Source organism: Notothenia rossii (assembly GCF_949606895.1).
Source record: "Notothenia rossii genome assembly, chromosome: 1".
Lineage (NCBI taxonomy): Eukaryota > Metazoa > Chordata > Actinopteri > Perciformes > Nototheniidae > Notothenia > Notothenia rossii.
Window position 1 is genome coordinate 40321929 of NC_136912.1, and position 23553 is coordinate 40345481.

A 23553-nucleotide genomic window follows, 5' to 3' on the forward strand; every position below is an offset into this window, starting at 1 on the left:
TGATTATATTTCACATCATTCGTCCACATCTGTAAAGTAACTAAAAGTATTAAATACATGTAGTGGAGTAGAAGTACACCATGTACCTCTGAACTGTAGTGGGGTAGAAGAACAAAGTAGCAAAACATTGAAATACTTAAATAAAGTACAAGTATCTCAAAATTGTGCCCAAGTATAGTACTTGTTGAGTTTATGAACTTAGTTACTTTACACCATGTGGCTATAAAGATAGAAAGACTAAGCCTTGCACAGAGGCATGAAAATACATTTTCAAAATGCTCAACAGTGCTGCCAAAATTATAAACTGACTTCTACACAATTTAAAATAAATGCTTTTATATATTTCTATTAGATGTGACTCTTTGGCGTTTCTGTTATTATTAACACTAATGCTTTAGTTGTTCTGTTAATATCCTCTGTTATTCCTCATTTTAAAGCCGATATTCTGTGGGGTGGGGGAGCCGGGGGCTCGGATCCTTGTCACCTTTTTCATACCTGATGAGTTTGCATCCCTGTATGTTAAAAAGCCTCATCACCTTAATTCATGTAATAAAAACATCTCAGGTCAGTAACACTCAAAGCTAAATGTGCAATACCATGTTCAGCTATGTTACTATTTATAATGTTATTGTTGTTACATCCGAAGATGTACATATTGAAATTATTTCTTAACTTACAGTAGGCTATTTTTTACAATGTGTGTTGGAAGGATTTATTAAATTACTATGAATATTGTCATTGTTGAAGGCTTTTAGAGAAGGGTGAACTATAAGCCTGAATTACATAACATGCTATACCTAAAAACATAAAAGCCACAATAAATGAATCACAATTATTCTAGTTATTTTTAGCTCCCGTATTGCTTTCAACCCACCAGCTTTTATGGTGTTGCTACGTCACTAACTGTAAGCTTGTTACATACAGTCTATGGTCACTCAGAGTAACCTACTGTTCATTTAGCTGCTGGAGAAGAAAGATCAGGGGGGGAGGGGGGGAGAGAGCTGTGGTTGATGGGCCATTAGTTGTGTAAATAGTAAATACACAGCTGAGAGCTGCCGTTTCATTCAGACTGTTTAAAAAACGGTAACAACGGACTATTTTTCTTAGCGGATGCATGTCAATTTAAATCAATATATACAACTATTTTTTAAATCAATAAAAACATTTTCTAAATCCATAAAAGCATTTCAATTAATACTGGGAGTCATGTCCTTACTTTGTTGATAATTTGCAGCGACTTGTTCCTTATGGGGAAAATAGCACCCGTCATGCAGATCAGGATCCCTCCGCCACGCTTTGGGATCCTGATCTGCCGACGGGGCTCCATTAAAATATAAATATTTTTAGTGAATTACTGAGTTTAGGCACGTTAATAACGTTGTAATGAAGTTGAATACAGTATATTCATATGTGTCAGTGATTTCATGTCAATTCGGCGAACATAAACATAAATGATCGTGGTGAAGATGATGATTAAATTAGGATTAAAAATCGAGAGCCGGGCTGCATTTCCTCCCGTTCGTTTTTTCCGACTAAACAACATTATTTTGTTAAATAACAACATGGTGATGTTTTGTAAATGATTACATGTCTCTTATTTAGCACAGAGTATGATATCCGTGACATATGGATCTTAACAAAGTTCCGATGTACTTCCAGCGTACTGTATCTGACTTTATTTCACATGAGCTCCAGTGTGGAACCCCACTGCGCCCCCTGGTGGATCAATGATCCATTGCAGCTGGCTTCATTATAATTACATTTATCTATCACGGGGGCGGTCTCAAGTCAAGCTGGAGGTTTTCCCTTGAGCGAGGGCAGATCACGTACCACTCACGGCCCTCGCGTTTCAAACTGTCTGAAATGAATCGCTAGATCTGTATTCTGCTTTTTATTAGTAACTCGTGTTTGTAAATGTGCTAGAACATTATTTTCTGTGATTAGGGGTAGTTATGTGTTGCATACATGTTTCTGCTGAAGTGTCTTACCAAGTTGGGTTCTCTTCGTGGGGGAGGTTTTTGTCTCAGATTTGGAGACCCTGATAAACAAAGAAAGATCTCATTAATACATATGTGCAATGCCCTTAACCAACATTCAGCAGTTACAGGAATTATTGAGTTATATTTGAGCCTCATTCCTCTGTATGCAAAGACATAAATTGTTCACTGTTTATTGTTCAGCAGGTTGACCTCCACATTTGAACATCAATTTTATAATTTTGAAGAGTAAAAGCAATCGCCTGAAGTAAAATGTTAACGTTAGGCTATAAAAAGAACGACGTCACGGTCACATGACTTAACGTCATCACCGCTATACTACAGATAGCTAATGTTTGACGTGATGACGTTTAGTAGTCTCATTAAGCTACTTGTTAGCAACCACCATTTTGATGTTGATGACATCTGTATGCAATATATGGTAAATACATGGTTTATACATGTAATTACTGGGGTTACCTAATTTGGGCGTGCACATTTGCCGCGCGCAAACCTAGCTCTTTTGGATTTGGAAAGGTTGGCATGTATGGGATACCCAAAATCTAAATATTATATTGGATATATGGATATATATATTTAAGTGTTGTAGTTGTAAAAACAAGTTTTGTACTTGTAACAAAAAGTGTTGTAGTTTTAAAAAAAATGTGTTTACTTGTAAAACCTATGCTGAATTTGTCTCTGAAACATGATTTATTAGAAAAATGGTATGTGTTTATTTGATAGATACATTTTTTCTTTGCAAAACTAAATGCATTCGTTTTTAGATGGTGTTTTGTATTTGCAAACCACATTGTGTTTGTTAGTGAATCATGAGGCATTTGTAAAACCTGTTTAGTTTGTTTGTGGAGTTATGGTAGGAAATTAGCTCCATAGACCTCCAGCCCACCTCACACAAAATAATATAGATGGAGCATGAGGAAAGCTTCAGTTGTTTTGCAGGGTTTTCCCACACATAGACTTTTTTTTTTTATTCGTCCGTGACCACTGCGATTGATTAACTTGTGGACAATGATCCCTCGCTCCCTTGCTCTGATCTCGCCTCCTTCTGGTCTGTTAAGTGGTCTGCCTCACACAGGGTGACTGGTTGTCCACATGATGTGGCCTGCCGACATGGCCACTGTCATACAGATCATAAATCAAAGCCCTTGATTGGTCTCTGTGTGTCATTCAAGCTCGGGATAACCTCAGCTCAGGTGAGGTAAAGGACTCTCTGAGTGTTTAGATAGTTAGCTTAGTCTAAGTTCTCAGTGGGTCTCAAACGGTGTGGTCACCATTTATGTAAATACATATTTCCATTTGAGAGGATAGTGATTGGTCTAATGGATAGTGAGGTGGGCTGAAGATCGGAAGGCTGTTAGTTCTAATCCCGCCAGGAACACCACCACTAGTGTGCCTTTGAGTAAGGCACTTAGCCCTTAGTGACTCCAGGGAGAATGTCCCTGTAATCGGTCATTATAAGTCGCTTTGGATAAAAGCGTCAGCTCAATGAAATGTAATGTAATGTGATTAGTAAAATATGCATGAATAAATAAAGAAAAAGTTAACTTGGTGAAAAAAGGTAAGATACACTTTTAAAACTTGTTGAAAACTAGTCTTTGCTGCTGCCTCAAAGAGGAGCAGGGAGGAGAGGAGAGAGACAGGAGAGGCTGATTCAGGAGCAAAGACACACTCATAACTATAAATGAACCGAAAATAAATTAATAAACAAGTTTCAGTGTTTTTTTCATATTGGAAATGGTATGTTATTGGTTATGGCCATGATTTTATGATTATTGAAATGTATACAGTTCTGTTTAATATAGGTGTTTCCATAGATCTCGTCTCTTTATTTTCCCCTCAAAATGCACCAGATTGATGCATTTAACTCCAAAATTAAAAAACTAATCTTACCCCCCCACTACCACCACCCCTCCAAGTATATTTCAGATCTGTGGGAAACACTGAACAGTATTATTGGTTACTAAAAAGGAGAGGTAAAGCAATCGAAGAATGTAATGCAGTTTCACAGCTTCATGAAAATCCTTCATAACTTATGAAGCTTTTTGTCAATCTGGTTGAACGTGTATTTTTTCTGTTGCAGCCAAGCTGTCTTGGTAGGTTGCTATGTAACTAAGCAAGTTGTTTTCCTTGATGATGGCCAGCTACATATACTTTAATTTATAATCACCCATGTGCTTGACAAATAAAACTGCTTTATATAACTGTCTGAGTGTAATATTTAAACTCTGTAAAAACGATTATCACTGTGTGGATAGAACACACACATTTTTTAGCCCAAAACATATTTTTGTTTGCTTTATCAACAATGTAAGATACTTTCCCTACAATTTTGATTATGCACATGCAAAACACACGCTCAGGAATGAGGCACTAATGTAACGTCATAAGTAACATAAGCTTGAAAACAAAATCCACACAGTTCTTAGTGTGTGAGTAAAATAAAAATCCACACACCAAACCCACTGTCCCATGTTAAACACTCTCACAGATTAGTGTGACAATGCTATTAGATTACACCACCATCACCATTAGATACACCATCAGTGACGTAGCTTACCTATAGAGTCAAAGCCTACACAAAAGGAAAATGAACGTCTTAATGTCTCATACAGAGCTATAAATCCTCCTTGGCTGCAATGCATTTATTGCTCAATTGTACTGACACGCTACAAATACTCACCAATTTCCACTCTATGCGGGGCCACTCTAGCAACAGCTGGGGACCCTTGCTCTTCCCTGGCTAGACTTTTTTTGAGTGCAGCACTTGCTGCTATCCCCAGACAGGGGCTGTTGGTGTCACGGCCAGCGCTCAGCCTCCGGCCCGTCTCCGCGTTGATCTCAGAGTTGTACGGCATGGGCAGGCTGATCTCGCTCTTGGAGATGTGGCGCTCGGGGGTGGTGCTCCCCTCCCCCTCCGACTGGATGTCTTTCTCGCTGACGGACTTCTTCTGCAGCAGGTTGCTGATCTCCATGATGTTGCCGATGATCTCCACGGGGCCTGTCAGGGTCTTCTTGCGGGGGGAGAAGTCATCTTTCACCTTTTGCAAGTAGGAGGCAGGGGCCCAGCCCTCTTTCCCTAAGTACCTGTGGGTAGAATGCAAAAATACGGAGTTTTTAAAGAGGGCATATATTTGTAATTTGTGTTTCTACTGTTACATGTATACTTGGTTTATTCTTCAAAAAGGTCTTTATTTTTCTTCAACTGCGCAGCACCTCTTTTTTCACCCTCTGTCTGAAACCAGAGCCCAGTCTGCTCTGATTGGTTAGCTGGCCGGCTCAGTTGTGCTTAGTCAATCTTTTAGAGATTTGTAACTTCTTTGTGTAGGAAATCTCCCTCCCCTTAGCCTATCACACACAATGTGTTGGAGTGCTAGCCAATGTAAATGCTAGTGTAACTGTACATAGTGATGTCATATTATGGAAGTTAACAAAGGAGTCCAATGGAGGCGTTTCAGGTAGGGGGGGAGTGTGTGAGAGAAAAACTTCCTCTAGGGTGAACACAGGGATTTTAGCCTTTGCAGACCATTAACATGAACACAAACCTTTATAAAGCACTACAGGAAAGGGAAAATCACCATAAGCATAATCGGGCCTCTTTAAAAGAAATGATACACATATAGTAAACATCATGTTATGGTAGCATTGAGTTTAAAAGCTCTGTACAAATTCCTTACATGGATTAGGGATTAAGATATGTTTACAGCGTGACGCATACAAGTCACTAAATACATCTAGTAGCTTCTGCTTCTTGTTTTTGACCACTGGTTTTCTAAAACGGCCTTCAGGTTCAAAGCAAAATGTACTTACTGACTAGATCACCACTTTTAAATAAGCACCAATAATATCTTGACTGCAAATCATACCTAGAATGAATAATCAACTACATTTCCATATTAAGTGGTATTTCAGAGTGTGATAAAATAAACCAAATAAATCCTGCGTATTGAAAACAGAAAACTGTTCTAATTCTAGTGACGCAGATGTAGCCAAGGGGCAAGTAAACAGCCTCAATAATATATGCAGAAGAGTATCATCTTCCCCACATTGCAACAATCATTGCAAAGCTAAATTAGTCATTTTAGAGTGCTTTGTGAAACAATAAGTAATGTTTCAAAATGCAACTATGACTCATTTGCCTTTAGGTTGGTCATTCTCTGTTTCGAAGAGATGTGATCATTCCAGCTCCCCTGTTGTACAACTCTTACTGTGACCACAAGGAGTCACCATAGCAGAGAAAGCCCCATGCTTAAACCTCTCTAAGCAAAAACATCCAAATAGTATTATTTCCTGTTGCACAACATGATCTGGAACAACTTATTGTGCATTGCAATGAGGGCCAAAGTACATTTTATGTATAAAGCTACATATAAAATGTATTCAAAGTGTTTTAAATCTGTACAGCACCCTGTATTCTTCGACCCTCCATTCAAACACAAAATGCTGTTTCACATATTAGCCACAAACATCATGCTAGCACACATTAACATCTTTAACATTGGCTCTGTCTGTGTGTATGTTTGTGTGTGTATGCACACCGCATGTGTATGTCACATGCCACGGTGTGCATATGATAGTAATCAGCTGTGCAGTGGAGCTCCACTCTCTTTAGCCCCCGGGGGTATGAGGAAACAAACAACTGGCAGGAAACACACACTGGCTGGGTAAACAACACACATATGCACAAACTGGCAGAGACACACACACATACACATTAGTAACCCAACAAGGGACATGCAATTGACCTGTGGAGAGCGCCATGTGTGGATCTCAATGTCTTTATGCAAATACAAGCTGCAGGAAACAGCAGCGTTCCTCACAGCACTAAGCAAAGAGGACTATCACTCAACCACGCCACTATTCTCAAATGACATGTTTACTTAGAAATTGGATTTAAAAAGTCAATAATGCTCATCTTCAGCTTTCATAATTGGATTATTTGTGTCTCTACTGTAACATGTTTACATGCTTAATTATTCAAAAAGTGCTTTATTATGTGGGGGGTGAGTCTGTTGTGATTGGTCAACCGCTTAGAGATGTGTCGGACAAGTCCTGCACCTTAGCCTATCAAGTACAATGTGTTGGAGCGCTAGCAAATAGAAGCGCAATGTTACAAATTGAAGTCACTATTTTCGTATTAAGTAAACCAAGGAGTCAAATGGAGGGGTTTCAGTCAGGGGGGAGTGTGAGGGAGAGAAACTCCCTCTGGGGGGAACTTACAAACACCACAGGAAAGGGAAACCCCACAAAGAATATTAGGGCACCTTTAAAAACATAAAAACACTTTTGACGGATTCCATTAGTCTCCTTTAGCTGCTATGCGTTGATGAGCTGAGCCCCTTTTACTTAAGCCCCCAGAATAATAGATCTGCTCCCTGAATCATTTTATAAAGATGTTAGTTCTTTGTTCATTTGAATCCACAGATAAGAAGGCTAATTCACTTGCTCTATGGGCCCCACGGATGCAGAAGATCCAGGTATTTTAATCTCAGCAGTCCAACCATTTTGGTGTCACTGAGCAACTGTCCTATCCAGTCCCCTTAATACGCCCATGCTTTGACTATTTAGCATTTACTCACCTGATGTACCACCAGCCCTCCAAGTTCTTCTGGATGACTTCCACGGTGACCCCTTTCTCAAAGCTGACTTCATCCTTCCCTTGACTGGCGTGTGGCTGTATCGTCAAATATTTCTCCTCTGGATGGCACGAGGGGCGAAAGAAAGACAGAGAGTAGCCGAGTGAGTGAACTGTTATCGTTAAACATTGAGGGGCTGGACCACCGTTTAGTTTACATCTTTCCAGAGGGCCTTATGAGGGGGGGAAATAGTGAGTGTGACCTACTTAAATCGACATTTCCCAACACAAACACAACCCAGCTTGTCTTACACAATATTAACAAGGGGCTCCCTCTGCTGGTTGAACCACCCCCTGGTTATTTACAACAACTCAAGCTAGTTGGACCCTGATTTAGTGTCCATCTTGCTGTAAAGGGAGATTCCTCTTATGCAGCAGGCCTCCCTGGAGGAGATAACATATTTGAACAAGGATCTCCCCACTCAGACCCCTGTCTGGCCGCTACTCCTCTCTCACGCTTTGCTAGGCTTCACAGGACCCTGTAGGGAGGGAAGTTCTGCAATGGGCTTAGTGGGGATTTGTAGATACCAAGGAAAAAGTTAGGAGCAGAGGGGGACACCAAGATTGGCAAAGGAACCAGCTTTCTGAGCAGAGGTTGAAATGTTCAGTGGGCAACAGGATGGTTTATTTCAGTGGGTGATGAATTGGTATGGTATGAAGAGGAAGAAAAACATATGCTGTTTGATGTTAAAAACAATGTATAGACTTACAAAACACTTCATCTCAATCCTCAGTTAGGACCCACCCTAAAGTGTGCACTGGTGTCTGTGCCTGTAAAGTCCCAACCTTTTGAATGGATTTTGTCTTTTCCATGGCTGTAAGAAAAGTGATTGTTCACCAATAGGAAGGTTGGGGGTAGGGCTGTGCAATTAATCGTATTTTAATCTCAATTACGATTTTGGCTTGCAACGATTACGAAAACACGTCATCGAAATAAAACGATTATTTTGCTGTATTCCCTTTCGCAATGATGCTCTCAATTTGTCTTGCGTTATACATCCTGCCCGCGCGTGCGCTGTCACCCCTCCCTAAAAGCCCTCTCGGCCAGGTTGTGCTGACTTGCAGTCTGTTTAATAAATCCATATAAATTCGTTACAAGGGAAGCTTTAGTTGCCGTGTCTCTATTCTCCGGTCCTCCATGCAAGAATAGCCTCCTAGCTCGCTACTTCCGGTTTCCAGATAAGGGGTTACCAAAATAAGAGTACTGTGTGTAGCAGATTAATAAGCATGACAGGTTGTGAGTGACATTAGTTATCATATTTATATTATGTTTAGTAGGTTGTGGAAGTACACTCCAAAATATTTGTTGATATTTTTTTATTGGTTTTTCAGTTGAATTATAGTTAAAGTTCAGGGTAATCAACTGTTAAAAACATACTGTTCAAATTATTATTATTTATTTTTTAAAAGTTCAATAAACGGATGTTTTCAAAGTCAATGAATAATCGTATTTAATAATCGGGATATAAATATTGACCAAAAATAATCGTGATTATGATTTTTGCAATAATCGAGCAGCCCTAGTTGGGGGTTCAATCCCCAGCCCCTGCAGTCAACAGGCTTGTTTGAGACAAGCGAGACCTGCGCAGACTTGCGCAATTTCGATCAACGTCTTGCTCGTGCGTTGCATGATGGTTAGTCATTTTGTCCGACTTGCTCTGGAGGCTCACTCACATGAGACGTTGAAATCTCACGGGACAAAGACGACCGCAGCCTTGAGAGCGAGGCGCGGCGGCGCAGTTCCTCTCCACGGGCTGCGGAAGCTAAATGCTTGATGGGAAACGACTCGCTGGTATCTCGAGCTGAGCGCTCATTGGTGGTTTTTACCCCGTGCTGCTGATGAAACTCTCCAATTGGCTCGGCAACAGTTTGTGGTTTTGTGTCAGTTTTACCTCGCCACTTCCATTCACATTTTTCATCATTGTTCCACAATGTTTATCATCATGAAATTAATATCTATATATTTTATACTATACTTGCACTGCTTACCGTTTTCATACTTTATATATCTTAGCATATTCATACACACTGTTCATACTGCTCACAGGCTGCTGTGTATATCTAGTGTATTCATACCCCTCACTGTTTATTCATCATTCAATTAATTCTATCTTTTATTCTGTAGATTGTGTACATTACTTTTCACTTTACTGCTTGTTGCACTCCTGGTTAGAAGCTAAACTGCATTTCGTTGTCTCAGTACCTGTAATCTGGGCAATAACAATAGAGTTGAATCTAATCTTGAGCAGGAACAAATGTATTTACTTATTACATATCTGACATTAACGATTAAACACATGTGTGCATTCTTTATAAATGCAAACCGAGTCAAGCCGACTCCGGAGGTGGCGGTATGCACCTTAAAGTTGTTTGCAATCCGCCAAAAAACCGAGAGAAGAAGGCGAAGCAGCAGAAGAAGAAGAAGAAGAAGAAGAAGAAGAAGAAGAAGAAGAAGAAGAAGAAGAAGAAGAAGAAGAAGAAGAAGAAGAAGCCGATTCGGAGCTGTCCGACTTCAGGCAAGCTTTTTGAGACCTCCCCCGGCTGCGATCGGCTACTCTCGTCTACTTTCGAGGCGAGCCGCAACGCGTCTCAAACAAGCCTAACATGTCAATGTATCCTTGGGCAAGATACTTAACCCCAAGCTGCTCCCAATGGGCAACGGTGTGTAAGTATAGGAATGTTAGTCTCCTGAGCAGGTGGCACTTTGTATGGCTGGAAAATATCTATATAAATGCTGACCATTTTTATTTTTGCACTGTTGGGATAGGTTCCAGATGCGTCCATAAGGAAGCTACAAAAATGGAGGACATACGGTTGAAAATACGCATATATGTTGAGTCATATTGCTAAGCGGTAAAGGTTGTTTCAAAACGATAGTAAATCTAATGTAAGCTCTAAGGCAGACAAGCTTCTGGTGTCATTCGGCCTAGCAGAGGGGCCAATTTAGCATGTTTACAAACCCCAACCGAAACTCAGACCAAGCAACAAATCCTATTTATTCTGCCTTCAGGCGCCAAAAAGGAAGGGATCTTTACATGTGCATTAGTTAGACAGGAGAGAATGTGACCTTAGATGGCTGAAGGTAATGAAGTAAATGTGAGGGGCAGGGATGATATCCCCGAGGTATCTGTGATCATCTGAATGCATGCCTTCAATAGGAGGGGTACGTACAGACGGCGGGATTCAAGTTCCTCTCCTGCCTGTCAGGGCAGAGCAGCTGAGGTCGATAATGTGGAGCGAAGTGGAATGTCTGGCCCCGAACCTCAGCTCGCAAAGCATGTTGGGATGGCCAAACGGGATGGCCTACAGAGGAATCTGGAGCGCTACCTAAATGTGTGTATTGTTATGTGTTTGTATTAACAAACTCTTTGGCACTTCTGTGTGTTGTTCTTTCTCTTGTAGTCACTTTTAATACCCCAAAGGAGTGGAATGAGAGATGAAAGATTTAATTAATCGCATCTATTAATCTCATCTGTGTGTATGCATGAGCATGCCTAAGTATCCATCTGTGTGTGTGTGTGTGTGTGTGTGTGTGTGTGTGTGTGTGTGTGTGTGTGTGTGTGTGTGTGTGTGTGTGTGTGTGTGTGTGTGTTGGCTCCAGCGTCACACTTCAGGGACAGAACAGTGAGTTGAGAGAGCAGTCAGTGGGATTCTATAAATCAGATTAGGGACCTGCTGTAAGTGATAGCACTCTGTGGAGGGAGGCGGAACCTCGGAGAACAGAACCCCACCAATGAGGTCACTCCGCCGTCAGTAGCCAATCAACACCCCCAGAGAGGTCAAGACCCCCTGACCTGGCTTTGAGTCAGACTACAGAGAAGCCAGAGAGAGATGTGCTGTCATTTCATTTGATTCGCGAGCGCGCCCTTATTTTATTTTCGAGATCTCTGGATCACGCCCCTGTCTTCTTTATGAAGTGTAATGTGAAAGGCAAAGAAGTCTGTGTCAACAAACAGGCCACGGAGTATACGACTGCTCTCCTCCATTAGCAAATGACATCCTGCGGGGACATCAATCCTGCACGATGGCTCTTTGTTTTTTGTCCTTTGCCAGTGCTCCTAAATCAAACTGTATCTCGAGTGTCTGCGCCGAGCTGTAAAACCTCACTCAAACGTTTCTTATCGCTAGCTCAGCAATGCATTATCAGGCAGGCACAGTAGTGTCTCCATTCTCAAAACAAAAGAGGGAGGAACGGGGATGAGAAGATTGTGGGATGGATAAGATCAAGAGGAAGGGGCAAAGATTGAAGTTTGGAATGGGTGAAATATTCACTGCTGTAACTTTTTAGGATAAAATACCTCTGAGTCTTTTTAGTTTTTATCTTATACTCAATAGCAAACCCAGGCCATTTATTGTGCCGAGCCATTCATCACTAACACAAACAACTGGTCTACCTGCACATAGAGGAGTTTCATCTTGGACTAATTGATTCACAGTGAAACCACAAACTGGTCAGAAAGTAAAGAGTGGTGCTACTGATTCAAAACGTTTGAAAATCTGTAGATATACCTCTATTGTATCAAGAGAAAATGGAACTGAGCATTGAAATTACAATGGAGGAATGAGTCAACATGGGCCAATCACAACACAACTCATGAGTTTGGATGGAAAAACCTCACAAGATACTTCATAACTCCTAAAATAAAGAGTAAACAAACTGGTTCACAACAAACTGGTTCACAACAAACATGTTTGCGGTTATGTGGGAATAGAGATACAAATCACACACACATTGTCAGGGAATGTCATATTCTAAGTTCCTTTTTGGGAAAATGTGCATTCTACTAATGGAGACATTCTGGGTTATAGCAGCATTTAAACTTTGGAAATATAAATGATTGTGTGATTGATATCCATGTTATTACCAAGCAAAAAAGCAATAACAACAAACTGGTGTAAGGCTGAGCCACCTTCTAAAGAGCAGTGGATGGATATTATGAGAGAAGTCTATATAAAAAATTACTTACCAACTTGGAGTGAGAGAAAATATTTGATAGTAAATGGAACAAAATTGATAATTTATGACACAGAGGAAAATGTCTAAGACAAACTAATATATGCTTTTCAAGAGACTATACAATATATGTATGTATGTATGTATGTATGTATGTATGTATGTATGTATGTATGTATGTATGTATGTATGTATGTATGTATGTATGTATGTATGTTTGTATGTATGTATGTATGTATGTATGTATGTATTTATGTATGTATGTATGTATGTATAGTAAATACATCACACCTAGGATGTGTCACGACATGCTAACAGGGATCAGTAAACATTGCAAGTTAGCTGTGCCCTGTGGAGGCCTGAGGGGTCTGCACGGTTGACCTTCAATAAATGGGTCCCAGGATATTATGATTATAAAATGTAGTAATGAAGGTCTTCAAATGCTCACTAAGCCTGAAGCTTTTTTGGGCGCTGGAATTCTTGGGCGTGTCTACTACCTAGAACCCCACAAAATGAATGGTACATGACTAACAAATTAAGTGTTGGAATTCAAGAACATGGTCTCCAACGAGTTTCATGCCCTCATTCTCTGGTGGCGACAATTAGCCAGGTGACTCATCCTCGCTCTACAGAGGTTGAGGTCTGTGTGATTAAAACCAGTGTGCCGATTGGGCGGCTGTCCCACTTTCACACTTTCCACCGGCTTGTTGGGGCCAAACTTTAATGTTCTGTGTGGGAGACATGTCTAGTTAGGAAACATTCCTGAAGACCTGCCTAACACTGTTCCCTATCCTGAGACACTTCATATGCTTTATTCCAGTGTATCCATGACGATATACTGTAAATGCTGACACTTGCCTGTTTAGGTTCCTGAATCGGTGATAAGTAACTAAGCACATTTACTCAAGTACTGTACCTAAGTACAATTTTGAGGTAGTTGTACTTTAGAGTAATTCAATGTTTTGATACTGTGTACTTATACTCCACTACAAATCAGAGGTACATATTGTACTTTTACTCAACTACATTTTTGAACACCTTTAGTTAGTTTACAGATTTGGATGAATGATGTGAAATATAATCAAGTGTTAAATCAGACTTTAGTTCCACCTGGAGTAAATCCACAAGCTACCCTGCAGTATACAAAGCCATTCAAACTAGCTGCACCTTTACCAGCTTTGAGAACACTCATTATAAAACATACCATATATATTATTCTGAGATGGAACAATCTGCACTTTTACTTTTGGTAATTTAAGTATATTTTGATCCTAATACTTGTATACTTTTACTGGAGTAACATTTTTGAATGCAGGACTTTTACTGTTAACAGAGTATTTCTCCATTCTGGTACTTCTACTTCTACTTAAGTACAAGATATGAGTACTTCTCCCACCTCTTGGATTACATAGGTTAGTGACCATGTGTGTAACTTACCCTTTGTCAACTGACTGAGGCTTTGGACCGTATGGATACTGCTGTATGTCAGTGTGCGTTTTTAGAATGAGACGAGTTGTTTTTACACCAATGCATTTCTCTGCTGTACAGTTGCTAGAGTTGACGCAGGAACACATTAGACCTAAACCGTGTCTGTTTGAAGCTCTGACTAAGCCTGGAGCAAGACAGGTGCCTAACTGTGGGACTGAGAAAAGTTTCAACTAGAAAGCGCCGACTCGCCCCCCAGGAGAGGTGATTTTTCAGACATAGACTCACTTTCAGCATTAAAGCAATAATGACTCCATCAAACCACAGATTACTTGCCAACGAGGATGCCAGAACACTTTTATGTGTAAGCAAAAGTCATTAACAGCATTTTAAACATAAGGGAGCTTGCTTTAATTAGCAGCAACTCTGTTATACAATCATCTATGTTCACATGGCTCAGTGGCCGTCAGGGTTGTTGCGTTTGTGTTGTGGGATCCCAATAGCTTTACTTATCCAAATGTATTTAGTGCAGTCCAATTATTTGTGCTGCTCTGTGTGAGCTGAGGACAGCTCCAAGTTTGATGGAGTGAGATTTTAGTGTCAGAGCTGACTCATGGCCACCCAACATGCAGCTCCCGCTAGATGTCTCAGTTGCTGTTGGCTTGCTAGTGACCATGTAAATGAGGTTGTTTTCCATGTGGCCACAAAATATGTGAGAGTGCAGAGGAGAGGGGCCATGGGAGGGACTCAGCTGTGTACTGAATGTTTGTTTATGGGGGAGATGTGTAGGGGTGAGAGAGTTTCAGTCACTGCCAGGGGTAAGCCTGAAGGGAGATCATGCATTTGGTCGTGTGTGGTTGTTGTGTACATGTCTCTCTCTCCAAGGTTATTCTTGCATAGTGCACGACACATCAGGGCAGGCTGAAATAATTGTTTGTGAACACTTCTGAATGTTTGCTAAGGACCCCTAATGGTTGTTGTTTTTCCCAATCTGAACATACCAGGGGGCCGCAGATCATTAACAACTGCTTCAGTAGCAAAAGGCATTTTCAGCAATCAGTGATGCTTAAAAAAACGCAACATTTTGATATTTGCTGTAGGGCTGTAAAAATGATATTAAATCGTCCAGCGTATATATTTTCTTATTACATTTCTATTCAAATATCGGCTAGCTCTATTTAAATGTGTGCTCTTTATTCTACTTTAAACTGTTGTGTTCATTATGGACATAAGTTGTGATTTATTTTTATTTCACAAAAACTATTTTTGAAACATGCTATATCAAGATGTTGTCATGATCTTTTTTTTTTGTGTTTCCTTTTTTATTTAGAAAATGTCTCTCTTGTTGTATCTAGCCTGGTTTCACTTCCTGTCTGTTTTGTTACCGCCTTGATTGTTTGCCCCGCCCTGATCTATCAACCTGTGTGTTCTCACCCTGCTGCACTTGTGTTTTTGCCTGCCCTCTCCATCTTTGTGTGTATGTCGGTTTGTCCCAGTGTTCTCTGTCAGTTAGTAGTTCCCGTAGATGTTTCCCCTGGTGGGGTTCTGCCCCTCAATGTTTTGCATGTGTATTCCTTGCATTATCCCTAGTGTTCCTTGTGGATTTGTTTCCCCGTTTTTCTTCTGCCAATCTGAGCTGTCCCTAGTTTCTTTTTTTTGCTGTTGTATTAATAAACCTCCTTGCTTAGTTTTGTGTTTTTCCAGGTTTTGTTCCAGCTTTCATTTCAATACAGCTCGCCTTTATTTAATTATACCTGCCTCCTTTGTTCTACTCTGTTTGGGTCCTGCTCTACTCACCTACACATTGCCACAGAAAAAAAAAGACCAAATTGGGATGGATGTAAGGTTCTTGCCATTTCGACGATCACTATTTTGTCATGGTTTAAAAACTGAAAATGAATCCCACACCTGATATTTATGTGCTACTAACAATGTGCACAAATCTAAGTAAATCAATTCAGTTGTTATCTTCTCCGCCATTTTTTATTGTCAAAAGGCTAGGAGGGACAAATAAGTGGGATTCAACTCAATTTTTATAACTTCACTTAAAGGTGGGGTAATTTTGAGAAACCGGATCGAGATAAACTTTTTGTTATATTCCATGGAATGCTCTTAACATCCCGATAGCAATGAATATCTTAAGTGCTTTGGCAAAAAATCCATAAAAAAATGTCATCTGTGGAAGCCGTAGTACTGTAAAAAGAGAATTAGCTAACAGTAGCTTCAGTTTGGTTTGGTAATGACGCTTGAATACACACACTAAAGACAAACACTATATGTGTATATGTTCAAATGAATGAGGGACTCAGGGTCTTTTATGGGTACGTCTGTTGGTTTGTGGGTTTCTCATATTGTTGAATGTGTATGAGTCCACTGTCACTGTTTAATGTGTGTGTGAGTGTGTGTCTGTTTCCACCTTCACCTCTGCTCTGCTGCCGGTTGACTATCCCCCCCAGGGTCCAGCGGCGGTCCAGCCTCTTCAGATGTGCCTTGCGTCTCTTTGTAACTGATGATGATTAAGGTGCAACCAAAAGGAAAACAAGGAAACAAAAGTGGAGTTTGTGTGAGAAGCAAATATTATCAAAAGAAAAAGCAGTTGTTAGCAGCATAACAATAGTTTCTAAGGGACAATGGCACATAAATGGAGTCAACAAATCATCACTTGGAATGGTAAGCTGGGTTTGTAAGTGTTTTAGCTAAGGATATGTTAAAAGTAAAGTTAGCTGCTGGGGGATGATGCAATTGTTTACAGGCAATAGATATACCAGTCAAAACTCAAAAATGCATGTAGGGTTCATTTCGAGGGCTTACTCTTCCTAAGTTATTTAAGATGGATCAGGCTAGCCAATGCGAGTTATACTTTAATGTTACTTATAGATGGATGTGTACTGTGCATGTTTAGTATGTTTTGCATATCAATTTTAGAAATGCGATGTATTACTTTTTTAAAGATAAAAAAACAGGCCTTTCCTGTTAAATATTTGTTTGATGAATGTATGTGGTCTGCAAATGCTAAAATCGGATTGGATTGGTGCATCCGTACTTAAAAATCACACAAAAGTAAATACTTTCTGTTTTCTTGTACTCTGCTCCACCAATAATATCATTCTTTTCAGACTATGAAATGTTTAAATGGGGTAAAATCCTGTTTACAATTCCCCAGAGTCCAACTCAGCATCTAGAAATGAAGTGCTTTAAGTTTTATTTATAATGATATCGACAGCAAAACAGAGAAAAGCAGCACGATTGTTCTGGTTACTTGACTCCTAAACACCACACATCCATAAATAGGGAAATCCTTTTTAGCACCTGATTAAGATTAAGCTTGATGTTAAGAAAGGATCAATGTCTGTGTTCACTGTCAACCTACATCTCATAAAGCCATCTCTGACTTGAATTGATTCCACTAAGAAGTAAGACAAAGATGGTAGTGATATACATTGATAAGGTCTGCACATAGTTGCCGCTGCAGTGTGATGAACTTGTGACCTCTTTCACTCCTTATTACTTCAGAGCCTCAGTAATAACATGATGAGTAATATTCCTATCTTGTATGAGGCCACATGAAGAGCAAACACATTAAATGGATTACAGCACTTGTCTTTCATCTCTCTTGGTACTCTGATTCCTTCTCCATTTCCTGTCCTCTCTTACCCCTCATGTCCCGCCATCTTTCCTCCTACTCCACAGCTGTCCTGTCTTCCTTTGTGTGCCTATGCTACTTGTAATTTCCTCTCTCCTCTTGATTCCTGTCTGCCTTCCACCCATCCCGCTGAGCACCACCCTACTCCCGCTGACCTCTTAATTGAAATATCAGCTAAAGGGAAGGCACAAAGGGAAATGTTATTTTGAGGTAATTCCAGCGGGGCCGGCTCACCTGTCGGTTCCTCTCCAGCGAGCCGAGCTGTCAGTGGAATTAGGTTACAGACCACGCAGAGATAATGAGATGTAAGGGACGACAGGAAGCGGGAAGGGGAGATCAGAAATAAGAAGTGACGATGTGTGCAAACACAAAGACACCAGGCCCTAATGGGAAAATGGGGGCCACTGACGGAGGATGGGGGGTGGAGGTGTGTGTGGTTGTGAGCTCAGGCACTCCCCGAATAAATGGTGCATTGGTTAGCAGATACAATATAAAAAACAAATGAGAGTGTGTATCCACAGGCTTAAAGGATGATTCTGCTTTATAATAACCTGGGTGTTATTTGGTAGAATATGCCAAGTTTCCCAACACTAATAAGCAGATTGCCCACGCCAAGTACATAGCTTTGATGTGGCGCAATTTAGATGAGCACACACCGTTTTATTGTCCATCAAGGGATTATTATCAGAAGGTCACCCTTGAAATAGAGATCAATGATCTCAATGGGATTCACCTGCATAAATAAAGGTTTGAAATGAAATGATGATCCACATTTAGTTTTACTAAGATTTTACTACGACATACTCATGCCTGCGCACGACTCTTCCAGAGAAATGTTTTAAATGATCAGGTTCTAGTGAAAGTGCATGTTTGTGAAGTAGTGAGCATGCAAATGAGACTTAAATTAACCTTTATTTGTATTGCAGTTTTTTTTTTTTGTTCAGCATGGGGATTAAACAATATATTTTTTAGATTTAGTAATTTAAGGAAACACAGGGGAGCAGTTGATAAAAAATAGTAATTTATTATAATAATTATTGCTTTAACTCTCTGTTTTAAGATTTCAGCTATACAAATAGTAGTCCACCGATTAAAAAGTAAAAAATGAATGCCTGGCCGCTGCATTACCCAGAATGCAATTGGGCAACTGCTGTTTCAACAAATATAAGTTGTGTGGTAGATACAGTTTATTTAGCTTCAAGCCTACAGCAGAGATGAGCAGACGGCTACAGAGGGCTGCTATACAGTGGTGCAGTGACGAGTCCTAAAACCCGGAAGTGAGTTAGCATTTTACCACTACCGGTTCCCTCGTCTCAGAGTCAATGGGATTTCTCCATAGGGTTTTGGAAAATAGCTGGAAATAAGGTCTGTGGTTGACACAAATTTAAGAGACAGATCACATTTTGTTCTACGACATTAAATACATCAGCAGTGACCCCACTGGTGATTTTTGAAGAGTTTACGTGTCGGAAAAACAATGGTTGTTAACATGTGGCTGAATAGGACTACAGAAGTTGTCGAGGAAGTTGTACATCATAACACCGAACACGAAAACACTCCCGCTAAGTTTGTTTGCCTTGTTCTGCTTGAAAGCAAGTACCTGCGCTCTTGCAAACTGTTCAAACAAACGCTTCAACTTGTTCAATTTTGAATCTGTATTTTTAAGTTGGCGTGTACTCGTCTGTAGTACGTTTATAGCATGACGTTAGCACTTAGCTTCTGGCGATTCGATTTATGATTCAAAAATTATAAAAGTAGGGTAGACATGTGGATATCATCAGGCTGAACAAAACATTTATCAAACAGTTTCGTTTTTCACAGACCTTATTTCGAGCTATTTTCCAAAATCCTATGGAGAAATCCCATTGCTTTTTTGTCGAGGGAACCCATGCACAGCTTATTTCCGGGTAAATACGTCATCCCTGCACCACTCTGTTGTCCTTTTCTAAGTCAACAACTTCGGTTTTTTTCATTTTTCATTTTGAAGTCCCAACATGACGCTGACTCAAGTCAGGTAGATCCGACGTAACAGCAGTTTTTGCAGTCTTATTCCCTATTAATTTTAAACCGACTTTAATGTGTACAATTGGCACTATTCCTTGATGATGAAACGGTTGCATTAAAAAAGCATTAACATGTTCAAATGGTGCGCATGTAAATGTTTGCATCAGAAAAAGTAAAAATGACAAAAAGACATAAACAAATCTACCTACGGTCATAGGCTCCATAGAGGAATTATGGGATAGAGAAAATGCTTTTTAACCTGGAGAATAGTTACATTACATTACACAGACTATAGGCTACATGCACTGCCATTTCCGACAGTTTGCACCTTTTCAGAACTTCATTTATAATAAGAGGTGGGAGCAGATATCTTTAAAGAGGAAATATTATGGAATATTTCAGGTTGATATTTATATTTAGTGTCTCTACTGTGACATGTTTCCATGCTTTACGGTTCAGAAAGCTCTTTATTTTTCTCATACTGCCTGTGCTGCAGCACCTCTTTTCATCCTCTGTCTGAAACTAGAGCCCAGTCTGCTCTGATTGGTTAGCTGGCCGGCTCTGTTGTGATTGGTCAACCAATCAGAGATGTCCCACCCCCTTAGCCTTATCACGTACAATGTGTTGAAGCACTGGCCAATAGAAGTGCAAGTGTTACCTAGTGATGTCATTAAGTTATGGAAGTTATGCATCTTTGGGATTTGAGCCTTAGCAGACCATTAGCACTAACATATACTGTAACACACTACAGGAAAGGGAAAACCCTAAAAAGCATAATAGGGCCTCTAAGGTTTTTAAGGGGCTTTATAAGGAGAGCCTGTTTCTGCAAAACGTAAAAATAAGGTATCCCACTACTGTTATTTGAGTGTGTTGCCATGTAACTTTAAAAAAAAGGGGTTGTCGCCTAAATAATGCCAAGAGCATATCTGACCCTAACCCAAGCGGCAAACTCTGGGGCAGAGCCGGGAAGCCCATAAGGAAGTGCCACAAACTGCAGTTCATCTATTGGCCAATTGGGGATGGCTGCAGAAAGGAGCTATTTCCATAGACCACTATGTTAAAATGCCCAACTTTACAGCAGAAATAAACATGTTTCTGCCCCTGGATGCAATAACAAATATTCTGGACATAGTTAGATTCCACCTTTATGACAATGGATTGGGGAGTGAATTTTTTATAACGCACCCCTTTTAGTTATATTAGGTCTTAATTTGTTTGCATAAATTAGGGCGTCGTCACTTTGATGGACAGGTATCTGTAGTGACTGCTGCTTCTAGCTTTCTGTCCCTCTGCTAGCTCCGTTAGCTCTGTTAGCTCCAGGATGTCACAGGTGCTCAGCTGATCCGGGGAACACAACTTGAACTCAGACGTGTTTGTTGTTTTGGTGCCTGGTGGAGTATTCTTCATTTAAATATCGGACTTATCTTATGCCGCCCCGGCTCCGCCTCTTTGCCCTTATTTGGATCAGGCTGCAGCAGGCCTGAGTTAGGCTCTGACGTCACTGTCGAGACGGCAGCGGCCGACTCCGCCTACTAAGGGCTTCTCAGCAACTCTGCAGAACCCTATGGGTGACGTCACGGACACTACGTCCATTTATATATACATATATTTGTACGTTATTATTATTCACAGATAGGCTAAATAAGGAAGTGTGTGTTATATGAGATGGCAGAGAGGTTTCAGCTCCGATTATTAAATCAAAGAGGCTTAATGTTTTTGATTATATTATTTCACTATAGCTATGTGGACGTTGTCAAGGTCCAATGTTGACAACATTAATCAATAGCGGGTGTAATTAAAATACAAGATGTCTTTCTTTATATAAATATTATTAATAATAATAATGATAATAATATAAAATATTGTATTTGCGTGCATTTCCTGTTCGGAAAGTGGCGCTGTACTGAGAGTGGCGACTTTATTTTGTAATTATATAATAATGGTGCGTTCACACCGGATGCGATGCGAATAATCGCTCGAGCTTCACGCCGGCTGTCAGCTGTGTTTACTCGCCTCATTCATCTGAGTCAGCTTCTCAAGCCATATCTGGCCGTGCAACACTTATAGTCACATACTGTATGCAGAAGTGTTATTTTAAACAACACATTAAGTTAGCGAAACACTTGAGTCAAATGTAATTAAAGTCAGATCCACTCGTGTCTTAGATGGGGCAGTGATATCATAAACCTGTTAATGTACGCATTCAAACACTTGGTCGTTTTTTTGTACCAGCTGTTCTGTATTCACCTTGCAGGTGCAGCTATGTGACTTTATCCTGGATCAAGTGTTTAAGTCATGGATGTTTAAAGTTTAACTTCTTCATATTTGTCTATTATAGTTTACTTTTAATTCATGAAGTATGACGCTGCGCTGTCAGTACGCTTCTCCATGTTTGTGATTGGTCAAATGTTGCTCACCCTGTCCCTTTCACGTGAACGCGCTCTCAGCCGGACAGAGAAACCCTGGGTTGATTTACCGAGTTGATAACCAGCGGTATACGCATACTTGCCAACCCTCACGATTTTAGTGGGAGACTCCCGATTTCATTGCACTCTCCCAGTTTCCTCCCGGGGTCATATTTGTCCCGCATTTCTCACGATTTATGACTAAATCTGATTTATTCACGACTGTTTCCACTCTGACTTTAATACAGGTACACCATTGTTTGGTTTCAATGGTAGCGCGTCTCTTTAGTAGTATTGAGCGCAACTGAAAGTCTGAGAGGGTGTTCAGCATGGTGAGGAAGATAGTCACAGAAAAAAGAACAAGAATGGACAACGGACAGCGCAAAATGCGTACATGAAGCGCTAAGTCATGAACGCAAGAAATAATACCCTCTTGGGGGCCCGCTCATGTGATTGGCTTAGAATTGAAGAGACATCTGATTGGCTATTGATAGTAAAAATTACAAGTACGAATCGGGTGACCGTCAGGGGAGTCTAAAAAAACCCACACATGAATGCACAGCGATCCATGCACAGAAAGCCGTTTGTGTTTGCAGGTGCAGTGGTTTTAAACGTAAAACAAATATGTGAGGATAAAAAATACATATGTAAAACCTTTTTCTGCATTTTGATTTTATTTACATGTACAGTATATGAAACGGAACACATTTGTGTGTGCATTGAAAAACACAAGTGTGGATCCGGAAATACAAGTGTGAATCCTTCTGTGTGCATGCGTGTATTATGAGACTGTTCTGAGCCCACAGTGCTCAGGCAGTCAACACTCAATGTTGTTTCACCTCCAGGATTGTAAGAGATTCCACTGTTACAGGCCCTGACAACATCCATTAAGTATCTGTGTGTGTGTGTGTGTGTGTGTGTGTGTGTGTGTGTGTGTGTGTGTGTGTGTGTGTGGAGAAAGATCCAAGAGAGGAATGAACACTGCAAATTACAGCGAGTGTGGCAGCTGTGCAGGAGCTGTCATCCTTCTAGCAGAGTGTGTGTTTGTGTGTGTCTTACAGAATATGCACCGATCAATGAAGCATGGAGGCTTGCATGTCTTAACGATGGATGAAAAATGTGTTGGATAATCAATGTTGCTTGTATATCTTAGCATGTATGTGAGCACATTTGTGTATTTGCACTTAATTTACAACAATTGGATCCCCCTTGGTCTAAAAGCCTGAAGGGGCTTATGACACAGTGATGAAAAGCTCCATCCCAGCAGTGAGACTGAACACTAGGGTCACAACAAAACAAGCCTCCTGCAAGAGTTGCAGCCTCCCGGGGGATCCGACAGGAATTTTCTGTGGTGCCAAAATATTGCAAACCCTTTTGGCTGCAGTCTGGTACTGTTTCACCATGGGGCTGCAACTGTGGTCTCCAAGGCTCCTAGTGTGTGAATGGAAGTGTGTTTTGAGTCTGTGTCTAGGGCTGACTCCTGTGACGTGTAA

General features: G+C 40.4%; 1 protein-coding gene across 11 annotated transcripts in view; it reads right to left on the reverse strand.

Moving 5' to 3' along the window:
- The window catches only part of sh3pxd2aa (SH3 and PX domains 2Aa), a 172623-nt gene that overhangs the window by 16159 nt on the left and 132911 nt on the right, over positions 1 to 23553 (reverse strand). For 3 of the 11 annotated variants that reach the window (XM_079645423.1, XM_079645429.1, XM_079645433.1), the window contains 6 exons: positions 17886 to 17912; positions 16431 to 16514; positions 7574 to 7691; positions 4678 to 5081; positions 4555 to 4569; positions 1989 to 2038 (listed from right to left, as the gene is read on the reverse strand). In XM_079645423.1, coding sequence (XP_079501549.1) covers positions 1989 to 2038; positions 4555 to 4569; positions 4678 to 5081; positions 7574 to 7691; positions 16431 to 16514; positions 17886 to 17912 — 698 coding nt within the window. The remainder of the gene's footprint in view (positions 1 to 1988; positions 2039 to 4554; positions 4570 to 4677; positions 5082 to 7573; positions 7692 to 16430; positions 16515 to 17885; positions 17913 to 23553) is intronic. The other 8 variants (XM_079645430.1, XM_079645427.1, XM_079645431.1 and 5 more) reach the window with 5 other exon arrangements.